General features: G+C 43.2%; 1 protein-coding gene across 2 annotated transcripts in view; it reads left to right on the top strand.

Moving 5' to 3' along the window:
- Window positions 1–16,766, top strand: part of dennd3a (DENN/MADD domain containing 3a) — a 134,818-nt gene that overhangs the window by 49,145 nt on the left and 68,907 nt on the right. For both annotated transcript variants that reach the window (XM_080194609.1, XM_080194608.1), the window contains exons 6-8: window positions 1,724–1,835; window positions 7,814–7,933; window positions 14,706–14,924. In XM_080194609.1, the coding sequence (XP_080050735.1) occupies window positions 1,724–1,835; window positions 7,814–7,933; window positions 14,706–14,924 (451 nt within the window). The remainder of the gene's footprint in view (window positions 1–1,723; window positions 1,836–7,813; window positions 7,934–14,705; window positions 14,925–16,766) is intronic.

Here is a 16,766-nt window from a genome sequence, read left to right as displayed (position 1 = left end):
ATCATGCTGCCTTGCAATGTGAATTTTGCTTCAAAGTGAAAAAGTCTGCTTAAATTTAACTTAGGTTCTGCTAACCAATTTCTTCCCAAAGGCTGAATTTTCCATGATCACAACATTGTTAGGCAATTTTGCCCATTGCTGATTAAATGTGACTGGAATCGACACAATTCCAAATATAGGAACATGCTCTCCTTCGTAACTACATAATTCTATTTTTTCCAGCTGATGTTGACTTAATTTTTCATGATGCAGTGAATCAGGAATTGTACTAACTGATGCGCCTGTGTCAAACTCCATCTTTACAGGAACTTCATCTAATGCTACTGGACTACGATGCCCTGTGAATATCCATGGGTCATCCTCTTGCTTCTGGTCATATGGATATCAACAGACCCTTCAACAACCTGTTGCAGCTCAACAACTTATGGGGAGGCAATGGCCTTGTAGTATTATCACTAGACTATTAACACACAAATTCAGCTAATGTTCTGGGGACCCATATATCCTGTCATGGCAGGATGGTGGAATTTGAATTCAATAAAAAAAATCTGGAATTAAGAATCTATTGATGACCATGAAACCATTGTTGATTGTCAGAAAACCTCATTCTGTTCACTAATGTCCTTTAGGGAATGAAATCAGCTATCCTTACCTGGTCTGGCCTACATGTGACTTCAGAGCCACAGCAATGTGGTTGACTCTCAATTGCTCTCAGGCAGCTAGCGATGGGCAATAAATGTTGGCCATCCAGCGACACCCATTTCTCCTGAATAAATAAAAAAAAAACTGTATGCAGAAGCTGCCCTTTCCTCCAGCCAGTATTATCTCTGTTTATCATCTTGCATCTGCCTTTGCAAGATAACCCTTCTTCTTATAGCTGTAGAACTCTGCTTTCACAAATGGACAATTCTGCACACAATATAAGAATATATGAATATCATGTACAAGAGCAAAGCAGAGGCTCTGTACTCTGCAATACGTGGATCATTTCTTGATTCCTGAATGCTTCTCCATCTTCTATAATGTTCAAGTCAGAAATGTGATGCAATGTTCCCAAATAACCTGAATGGGTACAGCTGCAGTAATACTCAACAAACTCAATACCTTCCAGGGCAAAGCTGTCCACTTGAGCAGCATTCAACTTCTGAATTCACGCCCACCCACTCTATCATTGGTGTACAGCGGGTGCTGTAGACATCATCTATTATAGATGCACTGTAGCAGCACTAAAATTCTTCTGACACCATTTACCAGCTCATATCCTCTACCATTAAGAGGAGAAACATGAAAATAATAGGATCACTACCATCTTCAACATGTCTTCCAAACCCTGAAATGTTTTACCTTATTACACTATGGGAACATTGTGAACACAAACTATAATACACCAATCAGAACAACCCACATTTTAAAAAAAAATTCATGGGACATGGGCATCGCTGACTAGCCATCTATTGCCCATCCTTAGTTACCCGAGGACAGTTGAGAGTCAGGAGCTGGGTTAGCAGCCCTGAATAGCAAAACTGGCTGGCTCCTCTCTCCATTACCCAGGATTATTGCCCTAACTGAGCGCAGCCCTGGAATTAGACTTATTTCCAAATACAAATACCTCAATTTGCTAGGTTCCTTAAATCTAATATTTTGCTGTTGTAGCACACGTTTAGAAGCTATTATTGCATGCTTTTGTTCACATTGTTCACAAGGTTTCTGGTCTGTCTTTCAGTCTGACAAAGCAGGTGAAATCATGTCGCGAGGTTGATTTTGATCATGAAGTTAGACGATTTGCAGCAAAATTAGCATTGATACCCAGTCCACCACCTGGAGCCCTTCATTTGGTAAGATGGCATTTACCATAGATTCAAAATAAGATAGATTGAATTTTGTAAACTTTATTGGAAATAAGGCTAGAAATGTAATATTCAAATTGTCCAAAAGGCTAGAAGTATGGGGTCATGTGATCTGGCCAATTAATGAGCTCACTGTAGTCTCAAGTATTTTCTGTGCCTCTGGTCAAAATCCATTGCTTCCTGTAGGAACAAAATGTTGATTGTTCTATCTCTTTGGGCATAACAAGTTTAAATGTCTTTTATTGTCCCGATGGTGGGGAGAAAGTTTGTCTGTTAGTCGTGTAGTTTTTTTTAAAACTATAACATGGCCTTACGATGGGGTGTGAGAGTGGAACTATTTTGTTCTTGTAATCTCTGTTGGAAGTTCCAAAACAGATGGCCAGTGAATCATGTGACCTGTAGCAGCTGTTTTATGGTTCAGCAAACAGCCCTTTAACATAGGAAAAAATAAGAACAGTAATCAGTTACCCCTAACTTGCCTGCTTCTCTGCCATTCTTGCAACAGAGCTGAAATGTACCCCGTGAAGAGAGCTGAATTAATGAGGTTGAAGGGTTAAGTAATGAGGAAAGACTGTAGAAACATGTCTTGTATTCTTTGTTTGAGGTTCAGCGTGATAATTGCAGTGTCTAAAATTTGTTAGTGTAAATATAGAGAAAGTATTTTTTTCTTGTAGGAGAAATGCAGAACAATGTGGCATGTGTTTAACTTGAGGCTAGGCCATTGAGAAGTGAAGTAGGGAGCAGCTTTTCATAATAAAGGGCAGTGGAGTTCTGGAACTCTCTCCCTAACCAATCTATCTGTTGCAAATGCATCTGTCCATGGTACATGCAGAAAGGACCATTGCATTGTTCTCGATGAAGATGAGGTCCTACCTTCACACTGAAGCCATTCTCCATCACATTGCTGCAGTGAATAATATAGTTTTGAGTGGATGAGATGCCAATCAAGTGGGCTATCTTGTCCGAGATGGTGTCGGGCTTCCTGAATGGCGTTGGAGTTGCCACTCATCCAGGCAGGTGGGAAGCATTCCATCATACTGATGAATTGTGCCTTGTAGTTGGTGGACATGCTTTGGGGAATCAGGTGGTTAGTTCTGTGCAGATTTCCCAGCCTCTGACCTGCTCCTGTAGTCACAATAGCTTTATGGCTGGTCCATTTATTTTTGGTCAGTGGCTTAAACCCCATGATACTGATGCTGCTGGAAACTCTTGAGATCGTATTGATGTTGAAACTCAAATGGTGATGGTTGGAGATGGTCATTGACTGTCACTTACGTGCTGTGAATGTTATTTTTCATTTTATCAGCCCAAGCCTGAACGTTGTTCAGCTCTTGCTGCATGTGGGCTCAGGCTCTGTGTCTGAGGAGTTGTGAATGATACTGAACACTCTGCAATCATCGGTTAACATGCCCATTTCTGACAATGTAATGGAAGGAAGACCTATTAAAAGGCAGCTAAAGATGCTTGAGTTTAGTTTAGTAGTGTCACAAGTAGGCTTACATTATCATTGCAATTAAGGTACTGTGAAAATCCCCTAGTGGCCACACTCCAGTGCCTGTTTGGGCACACTGAGGGAGAATTTAGCACAGCCAATGCAACTAACTAGCATGTCTTTTGGACTGTGGGAGGAAACTGGAGCACCCGGAGGAAACCCATGCAGACATGGGGAGAACATGCAGACTCCACACAGAGACAGTGACCCAAGCCAGAATTGAACCTGGGTCCTTGGCATTGTGAGGCAGCAGTGTTAAACACTATGCCACCGTGCCACCCATAGGACATTACTTTTGAGGAACTCCTCTGGTGATGTCCCTGGGGCTGAGATAAGTGGCCTTCAGCAACCATAACCAACTTTCTTTGTATTATAACTCCAACTAGTGGAGATTTTTCCCCTTGCTTCCCATTGACTTCAATTTTTGCCAAAACTCCTGAACAGCACATGGTTATTTGGTGCCTTGATGTTGGGGCAGGTGCTTTCACTTCATCTCTGGAATTCAGTTTTTTTGACCAAGTTTATCCGAAGCTGTAAAGAGGTCAAAAGTCAAGTGGCCCTGGCAGAACTCAAACTAAGCATCAATGAGCAAATTATTATTGATTGATTATAGCTTGACATCACAATTGAAGACAGCATGGAAATTAAGTTACAACAGCAAGGCTTGGAAAGGATGGAAAAAGCTTATTATCAGACAGAGGCCTCATTGAGGTCAGCGGTTGCGTATTCAGGAAAGAGACTCAAGTAACTTTGTCAGTTTCATAAACATTGCATTCCCGGCCTTGCCCACAAGATGAAACAAAGACAAATTACCACGACAAATACCAAAAAACAAGATAGGGGATATTGACATATTACGCTAATGAAGGAGATGGTTTTCTTTTGAATATGAAAGGGCAAAAAGCTATTTTATGATTGGTGGACTATGTATGCAAATGAAGGATTAGAAAGTTGCTCATTTCTCTTTTACTGTAATTAACTATAACTGCTAATTATTTGTATGAATTGTACTGCATTGTGTTGAATGTGTTTCTCCTTGCTAGTAAGTAATAAAGCTCATTTGGTAATACTGATTGCGTACTCTTAGTGCCTAATGTTGATTGTACCCAAGCTGACTACTGCGTCTAGTATTGATCGTACTCAGGTCGATGACTACAGATCCCATTGCTTTGGTTGAGATTAGATTATTGGGGCAGTAATTTGCTGAATATATCCTGCTTTTTGTAGATAGGATGTCCTTTTTTTTAATTTTCAAAAGTGGTTTGAGGTCAATGTGTTGCTTGGACTGGAACAGCTTGGTTGGGGCAGGCTAATTCCGGAGTGCAAACTTCTAATACCACAGCTGGTTTATTGTCAGGGTCTGTAGCTTTTGCTGAAACCAGTGTGTTCAGTAGCTTTGAGTGTCTTAAGAGAAGTTCAGGGAGGACTTCTGGGCCTCAAAGCCAAGAAGACTGAAGGCATACCTCTGTTGATGGTGTTATTAAAATTGGGTTACTCAAGAGGCTGAAATTATAGGGTTACAGATATTTCTGAGGGTTGGAGGACATTACTGAGGGTCCAGGTCGCAGAGAGCTTTGTAAACAAGGATTTGAGTTTTAAAATTGACACATTGGCAGTTTGGCCCCGTTCTTGGAATGCTGCCGGAATAGTTTCCTGGAACAGTGTGTGTTGGAGCCGACGAGGGAGCGAGCTATCTTGGATCTGGTGTTATGTAATGAGGCGGGTGGAATTAGGGACCTTGTGGTGAAGGATCCTCTTGGGGAGAGTGATCATTGTATGGTGGAGTTTCTGGTGCAGATGGAGGAGGAGAAAGTGGGTTCCCGGACGCGCGTCCTTTGTTTGAACAGAGGGGAGTACGGTAGGATGAGAGAAGAATTGGCAAATGTGGACTGGGGGAGCACATTGGAAGGTAGGTCTGCTGAGGAGCAGTGGAGAATCTTTAAGGAGATCTTTCTTGGTGCTCAGCGGAAATTTATTCCGATGGTCAAAAAGGACAGTAGGAGGAGAGGTAATAAGCCGTGGATAACGAAGGAGGTGAAGGAAAGTGTTAAATTAAAAGCGGAGGCGTTTAGAGTAGCTAAGAGTAGTGGGCGAGAAGAGGATTGGGAGAGGTTTAAATGTCAACAAAGATTGACAAAGAAGTTGATAAAGAAGGGTAGGAGAAACTATGAAGCTGGGTTAGCGCTTAATATAAAAAAGGATAGCAAGAGTTTTTATAAATATATAAAAAGGAAGAGGCTGGCTAGGGTGAACGTTGGTCCCTTAGAGCATGAGAAGGGGGACTTAGTGGTAGGGGATGGGGATATGGCTGAGGTCCTGAATAACTTTTTTGTTTCTGTCTTCACGGAGGAGAACGTGAATAATTTGCCGGGTGTTAGAGATGGAAAGGTGGTAGGACTGGAGGGTCTTAATGACATTACTGTTACGAGAGAGGCGGTGCTCGACAGACTGGAGGGGCTGATTGTGGACAAGTTCTCAGGACCGGATGGAATGCATCCGAGGGTTCTGAAAGAAATGGCGGAGGTGATAGTGGATGCCTTGGTGGTTATTTTCCAGACGTCGCTGGATTCCGGGAAGTGCTGGAAGATTGGAAAGCGGCTAATGTTACGCCGTTGTTTAAGAAGGGTGCCAGGCAAAAGGCAGGGAATTATAGGCCGGTTAGTTTAACGTCTGTTGTAGGTAAAATGTTAGAATCCGTCATCAAGGAGGAAATAGCGAGGCATCTTGAGAGGAATTGCTTGATAGAGCAGACGCAGCACAGTTTCATAAAGGGAAGTCGTGTCTGACAAATTTACTGGAGTTCTATGAGGATCTGTCTAGGGCGGTGGATGGAGGAGAGCCGGTGGATGTGGTCTTTCTTGATTTTCAGAAGGCGTTTGACAAGGTACCTCACAAGAGGTTATTGCAGAAGGTCAAGGGACATGGAGTTGGGGGTAGGGTGTTAGTGTGGATAGAGGATTGGTTGTCAAAAAGGAGGCAGAGAGTGGGGGTCAATGGGTGCTATTCGGATTGGTGGATGGTGACTAGTGGAGTGCCCCAGGGGTCGGTGCTGGGGCCTCAGCTATGTACCATTTATATAGATGATCTGGAGGAGGGAACCGAGTGTAGGGTGTCGAAATTTGCTGATGACACCAAGATTGGTGGAATGGCAAATTGTGCGGGGGGTGTGGAGAGTCTGCAGAAGGATCTAGATAGGCTGGGCGAATGGGCCAGGAAATGGCAAATGGAATTTAATGTTGGCAAGTGCAAGTTGGTCCACTTTGGTAGGAATAATGGTAGGAAGGATTGTTACTTACGTGGCGAAAAACTGCAGCAGGCGATGGTGCAGAAGGACATTGGGGTCCTTGTGCATGAGTCGCAAAAACCCAGCTTGCAGGTGCAGCAGGTGGTCAGGAAGGCGAATGGGATGCTGGCCTTCATAGCGAGGGGGATTGAATATAAAAGTAGGGAGGTCTTGCTGCGGCTGTATAGGGCATTGGTGAGGCCGCAGCTGGAGTACTGTGTGCAGTTTTGGGCGCCGTACTTACGCAAGGATATTTTGGCCTTGGAGGGTGTGCAGAGGAGGTTTGCTAGGCTGATGCCGGAGTTGAGGGGGTTGAGCTGTGAGGAGAGGCTGAATAAACTAGGCTTGTATTCGTTGGAGTTTAGAAGAATGAGGGGAGATCTTATTGAGACGTATAAGATGATGAATGGGATGGATAGGATAGAGGTGGAGAGACTCTTCCCGCTCAGAAAGGATAGTAGGACTAGGGGGCACAGCCTCAAGATAAAGGGGGGGCGGTTTAGAACGGAGTTGAGGAGGAACTTCTTCACTCAAAGGGTGGTGAATCTCCGGAATTCCCTGCCCGTTGAAGTGGTGGAGGCTACCTCGCTAAATATTTTTAAGACGCAGGTTGATGGGTTTTAGATAAGAGAGGGGATTAAGGGTTATGGGGAGAGGGCGGGAATGTGGAACTGAGCCACGACAGATCAACCATGATCTTATTCAATGGTGGGGCAGGCTCGAAGGGCTAGATGGCCTACTCCTGCTCCTATTTCTTATGTTCTTAAGCAAGGACAGTCTCCAAGCATTATGGATCTACGCACACCAGATGAACTGCAATGATTCAAGAAGTCAACTCACCACCACCTTCTCTATAATAATTAGGGATGTAAAACAAACGTTGATCTTGGTAGCAACATTTACCTACCACGAAAGAATTTTTAAAAAGCCTACACTTGCAAAGTGTTACTTTGCCTGAGATCATCAGTGGAGCAATGCAATGGAAGGTCTTTGTTTCCGCGCCATTAATTCCTGGTGCTTAAGTGACTGTTTTTACAAGAGTGTATCGCGTTGAATCCTTTCAAGCTCAAGATCTGTTTACTCTGTTTCAAGATAACACTTGTTTCTACTGCTCCTCCAAAATGTCTAATTATGTTTTATTTCTAAGTATTAACTGCAGTTTGTAAAAGAACATTTCTTATATTTTCTCAGGTATTTGATTTGAAACCTCTGCAGATTGTGTTGCCGCCAAGAGAGGATCCTAAATACCCCATAATAGATTTGGACCTTCACAGCCCTTTTCTCTGCTTCAAACCCAAATGTATCCTTCAGGTAACTACTTTTCCATAATTTGGAATACCATCATTCACTCTGCATAAGCTTCAGTTTTCATTTATGCACTTTGTCTTTTTGGCATGAGCATTTTAAGGTAATAATTCTCTTATTTCATTTTCCTAAATGTCTCCCCCTTCTTTACGTCCTCACTGCTCCCTCTTCCTACTCTCTCCTCATCTGCTGGTGCTCCATAATTTGTTGACTTGTAGCCACTCAAGGACTTGTCTATCCTTTTTGTCCTCCCATGCTGCCTTCCATCTGTCCTACTTTACCTGTTTCAATCCAGTTAGCTTTCTGCCTGCCTAGTCTGAATATCACAAATACATGCTACTATAGATGCTCATCAGATCTTTGGAGCGATTAAACGGAGGTAACATAATCATTGATCTAAAATATTAACTTTGTTTCTGTTTCCATTTATGCTTCCTTCCAGACTGTCTGAGTATTATTATTATTATTTTTATTATTGTTGTATCAGCATTTTCATAAGATCATAAGAAATAAGAGCAGGAGTAGGCCATCTAGTCCTTCGAGCCTGCGCCGCCATTCAGTAAGATCATGGCTGATCTGTCGTGTCTCAGTTCCACATTCCCGTCCTCTCCTCATAACCCTTAATCCCCTTGCCTATCAAAAACCTATCAACCCGCGTCTTAAATATGTTTAGCGAGGCAGCCTCCACCACTTCAACGGGCAGAGAATTCCAGAGGTTCACCACCCTTTGAGTGAAGAAGTTCCTCCTCAGCTCCGTTCTAAACCGCCTCCCCTTTTATCTTGAGGCTGTGCCCTCTAGTCCTACTGTCCTTTCTGAGCGGGAAGAGCCTCTCCACCTCTATCCTATCCATCCCATTCATCATCTTATATGTCTCAATGAGATCTCCCCTCATTCTTCTAAACTCCAACGAGTACAAGCCTAGTTTGTTCAGCCTCTCCTCATAGTTCAACCCCCTCAACTCCGGTATCAGCCTAGTAAACCTCCTCTGCACTCCCTCCAACACTAAAATATCCTTGCGTAAGTGCGGCGACCAAAACTGCACACAGTACTCCAGCTGCGGCCTCACCAGTGCCCTGTACAGTTGCAGCAAGACCTCACTACTTTTATATTCAATCCCCCTCGCTATGAAGGCCAGCATCCCATTTGCCTTCCTGACCACCTGTTGCACCTGCAGGCTGGGTTTTTGCGACTCGTGCACAAGGACCCCGAGCTCCCTCTGCACCGTCGCATGCTGCGGTTTTTCGCCATGTAAGTAATAGTCCTTCCTACCATTATTCCTACCAAAGTGGACAACTTCACACTTGCCAACATTAAATTCCATTTGCCAGTTCCTGGCCCATTCGCCCAGCCTATCTAGATCCTTCTGCAGAATTTCCACACCCTCTGCACAATTTGCTGTTCCACCAATCTTGGTGTCATCAGCAAATTTCGACACCATACACTCGGTTCCCTCCTCCAGATCATCTGTATAAATGATACATAGCTGAGGCCCCAGCACCGACCCCTGGGGCACTCCACTAGTCACCAACCGCCAATCCGAATAGCACCCATTGACCCCCACTCTCTGCCTCCTATTTGACAGCCAATCCCCTATCCACGCTAACACCTTACCTCCAACTCCATGCCCCTTGACCTTCTGCAATAACCTCTTGTGCGGCATCTTATCAAATGCCTTCTGAAAAATCGAGAAACACCACATCCACCGGCTCTCCTCTATCCACCGCCCTAGACAGATCCTCATAGAATTCCAATAAATTCGTCAGACACGACTTCCCCTTAACAAAACCGTGCTGCGTCTGCTCTATCAAACAATTCTCCTCAAGATGCCTCGCTATTTTCTCCTTAATGACGGATTCTAACATTTTACCTACAACAGACGTTAAACTAACCGGCCTATAATTCCCTGCCTTTTGCCTGCCACCCTTCTTAAACAACGGCGTAACATTAGCCGTTTTCCAATCTTCTGGCACTTCCCTGGAATCCAGCGATGTTTGGAAAATAATCACCAAGGCATCCACTATCACCTCCGCCATTTCTTTCAGAACCCTTGGATGCATTCCATCCGGTCCTGGGGACTTGTCCACAATCAGTCCCTCCAGTCTTTTGAGCACTGCCTCTCTAGTAACAATAATGTCATTCAGGCCCTCCACTCCTACCATCTTTCCATCGCTAACACCTGGCAAATTATTCATGTCCTCCTCCGTGAAGACCGAAACAAAAAAGTTATTCAAGACCTCAGCCATTTCCCCATCCCCTACCACTAAGTCCCCCCTCTCATCCTCTAAGGGTCCAACGTTCACCCTAGTCAGCCTCTTCCTTTTTATATATTTATAAAAACTCTTACTATCCTTTTTTATATTAAGCGCTAGCCCAGCTTCATAGTTTATCCTACCCTTCTTTATCAACTTCTTTGTCATTCTTTGTTGATATTTAAACCTCTCCCAATCCTCTTCTCACCCACTACTCTTAGCTACTCTAAACGCATCCGCTTTTAATTTAAGAACATAAGAAATAGGAGCAGGAGTAGGCCATCTAGCCCTTTGAGCCTGCCCCGCCATTCAATAAGATCATGGCTGATCTGTCGTGTCTCAGTTCCACATTCCCGCCCTCTCCCCATAACCCTTAATCCCCTTGCCTATCAAAAACCTATCAACCCGCGTCTTAAATATACTTAGCGAGGTAGCCTCCACCACTTCAACGGGCAGAGAATTCCAGAGATTCACCACCCTTTGAGTGAAAAAGTTCCTCCTCAACTCTGTTCTAAACCACCTCCCCTTTATCTTGAGGCTGTGCCCTCTAGACCTACTGTCCTTTCTGAGCGGGAAGAGCCTCTCCACCTCTATCCTATCTATCCCATTCATCATCTTATGTCTCAATGAGATCTCCCCTCATTCTTCTAAACTCTAACAAGTACAAGCCTAGTTTATTCAGCCTCTCCTCATAGTTCAACCCCCTCAACTCCGGTATCAGCCTAGTAAACCTCTTCTGCACTCCCTCCAAGGCCAAAATATCCTTGCGCAATTGTGGCGACCAAAACTCCAGCTGTGGCCTCACCAGTGCCCTGTACAGTGATTGAAATTTAACACTTCCCTTTACCTCCTTCGATATCCACGGCTGATTATCTCTCCTCCTACGATCCTTTTTAACCATCTGAATAAATTTCTGCTGAGCACCAAGAAAGATCTCCTTCAAGATCCTCCACTGTTCCTCAGCAGACCTACCTTCCAATGCGCTCCCCCAATCAACATTCGCCAATTCCTCTCTCATCCTATCATACTCTCCTCTGTTCAAACAAAGGACACGTGTCCGGGAACCCACTTTCTCCTCCTCCATCTGCATCAGAAACTCCACCATACAATGATCACTCTTCCCAAGAGGATCCTTCACCACAAGGTCCCTAATTCTACCTGCCTCATTACATAACACCAGATCCAAGATAGCCTGCTCCCTCGTTGGCTCCAACACACACTGTTCAAAGAAACTATCCTGGCAGCATTCCAAGAACTCTTCCTCAAGCCCACCGCATCCAACATGGGTCGACCAATCGATATGTAGATTGAAATCCCCCATAATTATTTTCTGTTTTTATTAATTGCATTGGATTTCAACTTGTAGAACACCACACAGGACTGATTAATACATTATTGTAATCAGCATTTCCTTCATACTTTATGTTCCTGTGTAGCCCTTTATACTGCAAATTTTGCTATTTTTTTCAATAGGATTTTCTGATTAAATGATAATGGATTATATTGGAATATTTTAAAAGCATTGCTATGAGTTTACACATTGGTTCACTAGTTTCTTTAGCTAAAGAGATGGGAAATAAGGTGGTGTATTTTCTGTTTTGTTTTTAAGTTATCATGTTTATTGTAGTACTACTGTTTAATATAGTATATTAATATAACACATGAACTAGGAGCAGGAGTTGGCAATTCAGTCCCCTTGAGCCAGCTCCACAAGTCAGTAGAATCATGGCTGATCTCAGCTCAGCCTCATCTCCCCCTTCCTGTCTGCTTCCCATAATGCTTCATTGCTATTGATTTCCTCAGATTTGTTCAGTTCCATTATCTACTGCTCTCTGGGGTAAAGAATTCCACAGACTCAGAACTCTCTGAATGAAGTAATTTCTCCTCATTTCTGTTTTAAATTTACATTTACCCCTTAGCCTAAAACAATGGCCTTTTGTTCGACAATGTCCAACAAGGGGAAGCATTCGCTCTATTTCTATCCTGTCTAATCCTTTTGACATCTTATATAACTCAATTAGATCTCCTCATTTTTCTAAACTCCAACAAATTTAGGTCTAAACTGCTCAATATCTCTTGATAGGATAAGTCCTGCATTCCTGGAATCAATCAAATTCCGAACTGCCTCTAAGGCAGTCCCTTCTTAAGTAAGGGAACGAAAACCGTGCGTAGTACTCGAGATGCAGTCACAACAATACCCTATACTGTATTTCCTGGTATGTGATGGTGAGGTGAGGCATTATTCAAATCTCATTTAAAAAATAAGTAATCAGCTAATTGGTGGTTTGGGGCAAGACCTGAATGGGGCATAAAAAACAACTGGTGGAAATGCAGCACAGGAAGAGTTGAAACTTGAGAAGTCAGGAACAATAAGTGACAGCACTCAGATTGATTGATGATCAGATTGATAAGTAGCTGGTGAGTAATTCTATTTTCAAGCCTCCAGTTTATAATTAATAGCCTGGTTAAGTTGAGGCATGGCATGGTTGCGTGGTATCATTCTGTGATATGTGGGAAATTGTTGATGCTTCTCTCAGCTGGACAGCCATGCGTAGGAAGTGTTACTAGCTGCAGAAACATGAGCTCTTGATTTTGGAGCTCAAGCTGGAGATGGACTTGCTGTGCTATATCCACATGAGAAGTACATGGAAAATGTGTTTAGGGAAGTAGCCACACCACCAGGTGAGCAGAGTGCAGACAGGGAATGAATAGAAGGACCAGGCAGGCAGTGCAGGAGTTCCCCAGTTCATCTTGCTTGCTAACTGGTTTTCCTTTTTTGCATACTGGTGAGGCAGTGATTCCTCAGAGTGCAGCTACAGCCAAGCCAATGGCACCACAGATAGTTGCAGAAAATGGATAGAAATAGTGGACAAGCAATAGTGGTAGGTGATTCAGTAGTTCTGAGCAGATGGGCATTTTGGCAGTCATAGATGTGGCTCCAAGATGTTGTGTTGCCTCCCTGCTACAGGGTCAAGGATGTCACGGAGCAACGGCAGGACATTCTTAAGGGAGTGGGTAAACAGCCAGAGGTCGTCATCCGCATTAGTACAACAGACAGAGGAATGAGGTAGAAAAGAGAATAAAAATCAAGACTGCAAAGAAAATTGCTCCCAATGCCACTCATCCTTGAGTACAGAATTTGGAAAAAAAAGAAGTGAATGCGTGGCGAGATATGGTGCAGAAGGGAGAGCTTTAGATTTTTGAGGATTGGGATTGGTTCTGGCGCTAATGGGATGTGTACGAGAAGGACGAATTACAGCTTACGAGGATTAGTACTGATATTGTCTTGGGGAGATTTGCTAGCACTGTTGGATAGTGTTCAAACTGGCTTGGTAGAGGTTGGGAACTCGAGGAAAATCAGGTAGGAGAGAAACAAAGTTGGTAATGGTCGGAAGAAAAGTAGTAAATGAAATTGGAAGGCAGCAGAAATGAAGGCTGGCATCAAATTGAGTCAAAATATGAAAAAAAAAGTTAAAGGCAAAATTTAAGAGTCTCCATCTGAATGTCTATTCAATGCTGCATAGATGCAGCATTCACAACAAGTAGAAATAAACTGAAGGCAACCAAGACTGGGATTAGACATTCAAGGGTATTTGACATTTAGGAATAACAGGTGAAAAGGAGTTAAAGTTAACGTTTATTTATTAGTCACAAGTAAGGTTTACATCAACACTGCAATAAAGTTACTGTGAAATTCCCCACAGTCCAGCGCATGTTCGGGCCAATGCACCTAACCAGCGCATCTTTCAGATTGTGGGAGCACCCGGAGGAAATCCACGCAGATTTAGGAAGAACATGGTTTGGGAGGTAGAATAAAGTTGTCAAGCTACATGTAGGCACAAATGACATGGATGGGACAAGGAAAGACGTTCTGCATTCTCAGTGTGAAGAACAAGGCACCAAATTAAAAAGCCTCCATAATCTCTGGATTATTACCTCAGCTGTAGGGTCCTTAATTTGGACTGTGGGATGAAACTGGAGCACCCAGAAGAAACCCACGCAGACAAGGGGAGAACATGCAAACTCCACACAGGCACTCACTAGAGGCCAGGATTGAACCTGGATCTCTGGCAATGTGAGGCAGCAATGCTAACCACTGTGCCACCATGCCACCTGTTAGATATTACAAAGATAACAAAAAGACAAAACTTAAAGGTTCTGTATCTGAATGTGCATAGCTTTCATAAAGTAAATAAATAGTGTTAGGGTAACAGACCAGAAAACCCAAAATATATTATGAAGCCAAATTGACCCTAACAATTTTCTATTATGGCATTAGTGTGAGGATAAGATACTTCACCCCAGATGTGATTCTATTGAAAAACTTGGAAGCTTTTAACAAAACAAACTTTATTTAATTACACAATTTAATTATACAAATGAATTAGTTAACTTGTAGCAATTGAACATGACAACACAAGATGTTAATGTTAAGATGCTAATGTTTGTGCAGCAATGAAGAGATTTTGAGGAAAAGAGGGGGTAAGTACCAGGTATTGATAATTATCTAATTTTCTTTCTACTTCAGATCCTGACATCCATTTTAGTAGAACAGAGGATTGTCTTTGTGTCAGCTGATTGGGCATTGCTGACACTCATCGCTGAATGTTTTATTCTCTACCTTCACCCACTTCAGTGGCAACATACCTATGTGCCTGTCCTGTCCAAAGGGATGATGGATTTTCTGATGGCACCAACTGCTTTCCTGATGGGCTGCCACATTGATTACTTTAATAAAGTTAACTCTGTAAGTATAGTACCATATATATAAAAACAAAGCATGATCAGTGGAACCTCAAAAGATGTATATTTCCTCCTCAGTTCCACATAGCCACCAGAAATGGAAAAGTAGCAGGAGCTTAGGTTGGTAGTGTATTTTGACCTCTGTCCTGGCCCTGCCAGCAGGATCAGTTGGATAAAGGTTTTCTACAGAGACACATTTGGAACTGCAACTGTCAGACATTTTCTTGGTACCATTCCTGGCATCCTGGGCTGGCCAGCAAATAGAATTTTTGCTCATTTCCAATGACCCTGCATGCAGCATTAATGCTGATAGCACTCTTGAGATCAAATCAAATGTTGCCGAGTAGTCTAAGTGGACAATTCTCGGTGATGATGGTTTTTATTTGCCCTGTTTAATGGCGCTGATGTTTTTGCATTTATTTTGAAGTCTGAGTTTGAGGGTAGCTGCTGCATTATGTCTTTGGCACACTCCACTGTACGGGACTGACGGTGGGGTATGTCAGACAGGAGAGCAGCTTTTTACACAGTTTCACTTGACAATGATAGCTGAAACTGAGAGCTAGTAAGAACATAAATGCAGGGAGGAGTTTCAAACTCATTTATTTGTGCAAGCGGTAACTTGAGTTTGTCATTCAGAGGAAGGGAATTGAGAACATGATGCTCAAGTGACCTGAGGACATTTGAGGATATATATCTCAATTACAACATTGAGTAACAATTGGCAGTGCAGTTTGGGGAAGTTCTTGATAATTTTGGATAAATTTCGTCTCTCTAAACAATTGAAGTTTCAAAGTTTTGAAAATGAAGGTTATTCTGAGAAGAATTTACAATCTATATCTAAAATAGTTAACCATAACAGACCTTTTCTGTTTCTAAAGGCTTGTATTGTTTATCTTTTAACATAGAACATAGAACACTACAGCACAAACAGGCCCTTCGGCCCACGACTTGCGCCGATCACATCAACACCTATCTATAACCCCCAATCCCATAAAACCCCATATACTCATCCAGAAGTCTTTTAAAAGACCCCAGCGAGTTCGCCTCCACCACCACCGATTCCACTCACTCACCACCCTCTGAGTGAAAAACTTACCCCTAACATCACTTCTGTACTTTCCTCCCCGCACCTTAAATCTGTGTCCTCTCGTAGCGACCATTTCAACCCGGGGAAATAGCCTCTGAGAATCCACCCTATCCATTCCTCTCAACATTTTATAAACCTCTATCAGGTCACCTCTCAACCTTCGTCTCTCCAGGGAAAAGAGACCCAGCTCCCTCAACCTAACTTCATAAGGCATGCCTCCCAGTCCAGGCAACATCCTTGTAAATCTCCTCTGTACCCTTTCAATAGCTTCTACGTCTTTCCTATAGTGAGGCGACCAGAACTGCGCACAGTACTCCAAATGAGGCCTGACAAGGGTCTTATAAAGTTGCAGCATTACCTCCCGACTCCTAAACTCAATCCCTCGATTAATGAAGGCCCGTACACCATACGCCTTCTTGACCACCTCTTCCACCTGCGAGGCCGATTTAAGAGTCCTGTGGACCCGGACCCCAAGATCCTTCTGCTCTTCAACACTACTAAGACTCCTGCCCTTGATAGTGTACTCGTTCATCCCGTTGGTTCTGCCAAAATGGGACGACTATGCATTTATCCGCGTTGAAGTCCATCTGCCACTTCTCCGCCCAGTCCTGCATCCTATTTATGTCCTGCTGCAACTTTTGACATCCTTCCAGACCATCCACAACACCACCGACCTTCATGTCATCGGCGAACTTACTTACCCATCCCTCCACTTCCTCATCCAGGTCATTTATGAAAATGACAAACAGCAAGGGTCCT

This window comes from Carcharhinus amblyrhynchos, chromosome 8, assembly GCF_965287045.1.
Source record: "Carcharhinus amblyrhynchos chromosome 8, sCarAmb.v2.hapA, whole genome shotgun sequence".
Lineage (NCBI taxonomy): Eukaryota > Metazoa > Chordata > Chondrichthyes > Carcharhiniformes > Carcharhinidae > Carcharhinus > Carcharhinus amblyrhynchos.
The sequence above is the reverse complement of the archived record's forward strand: the minus strand, read 5'-3'. Positions and strand labels throughout refer to the sequence as shown.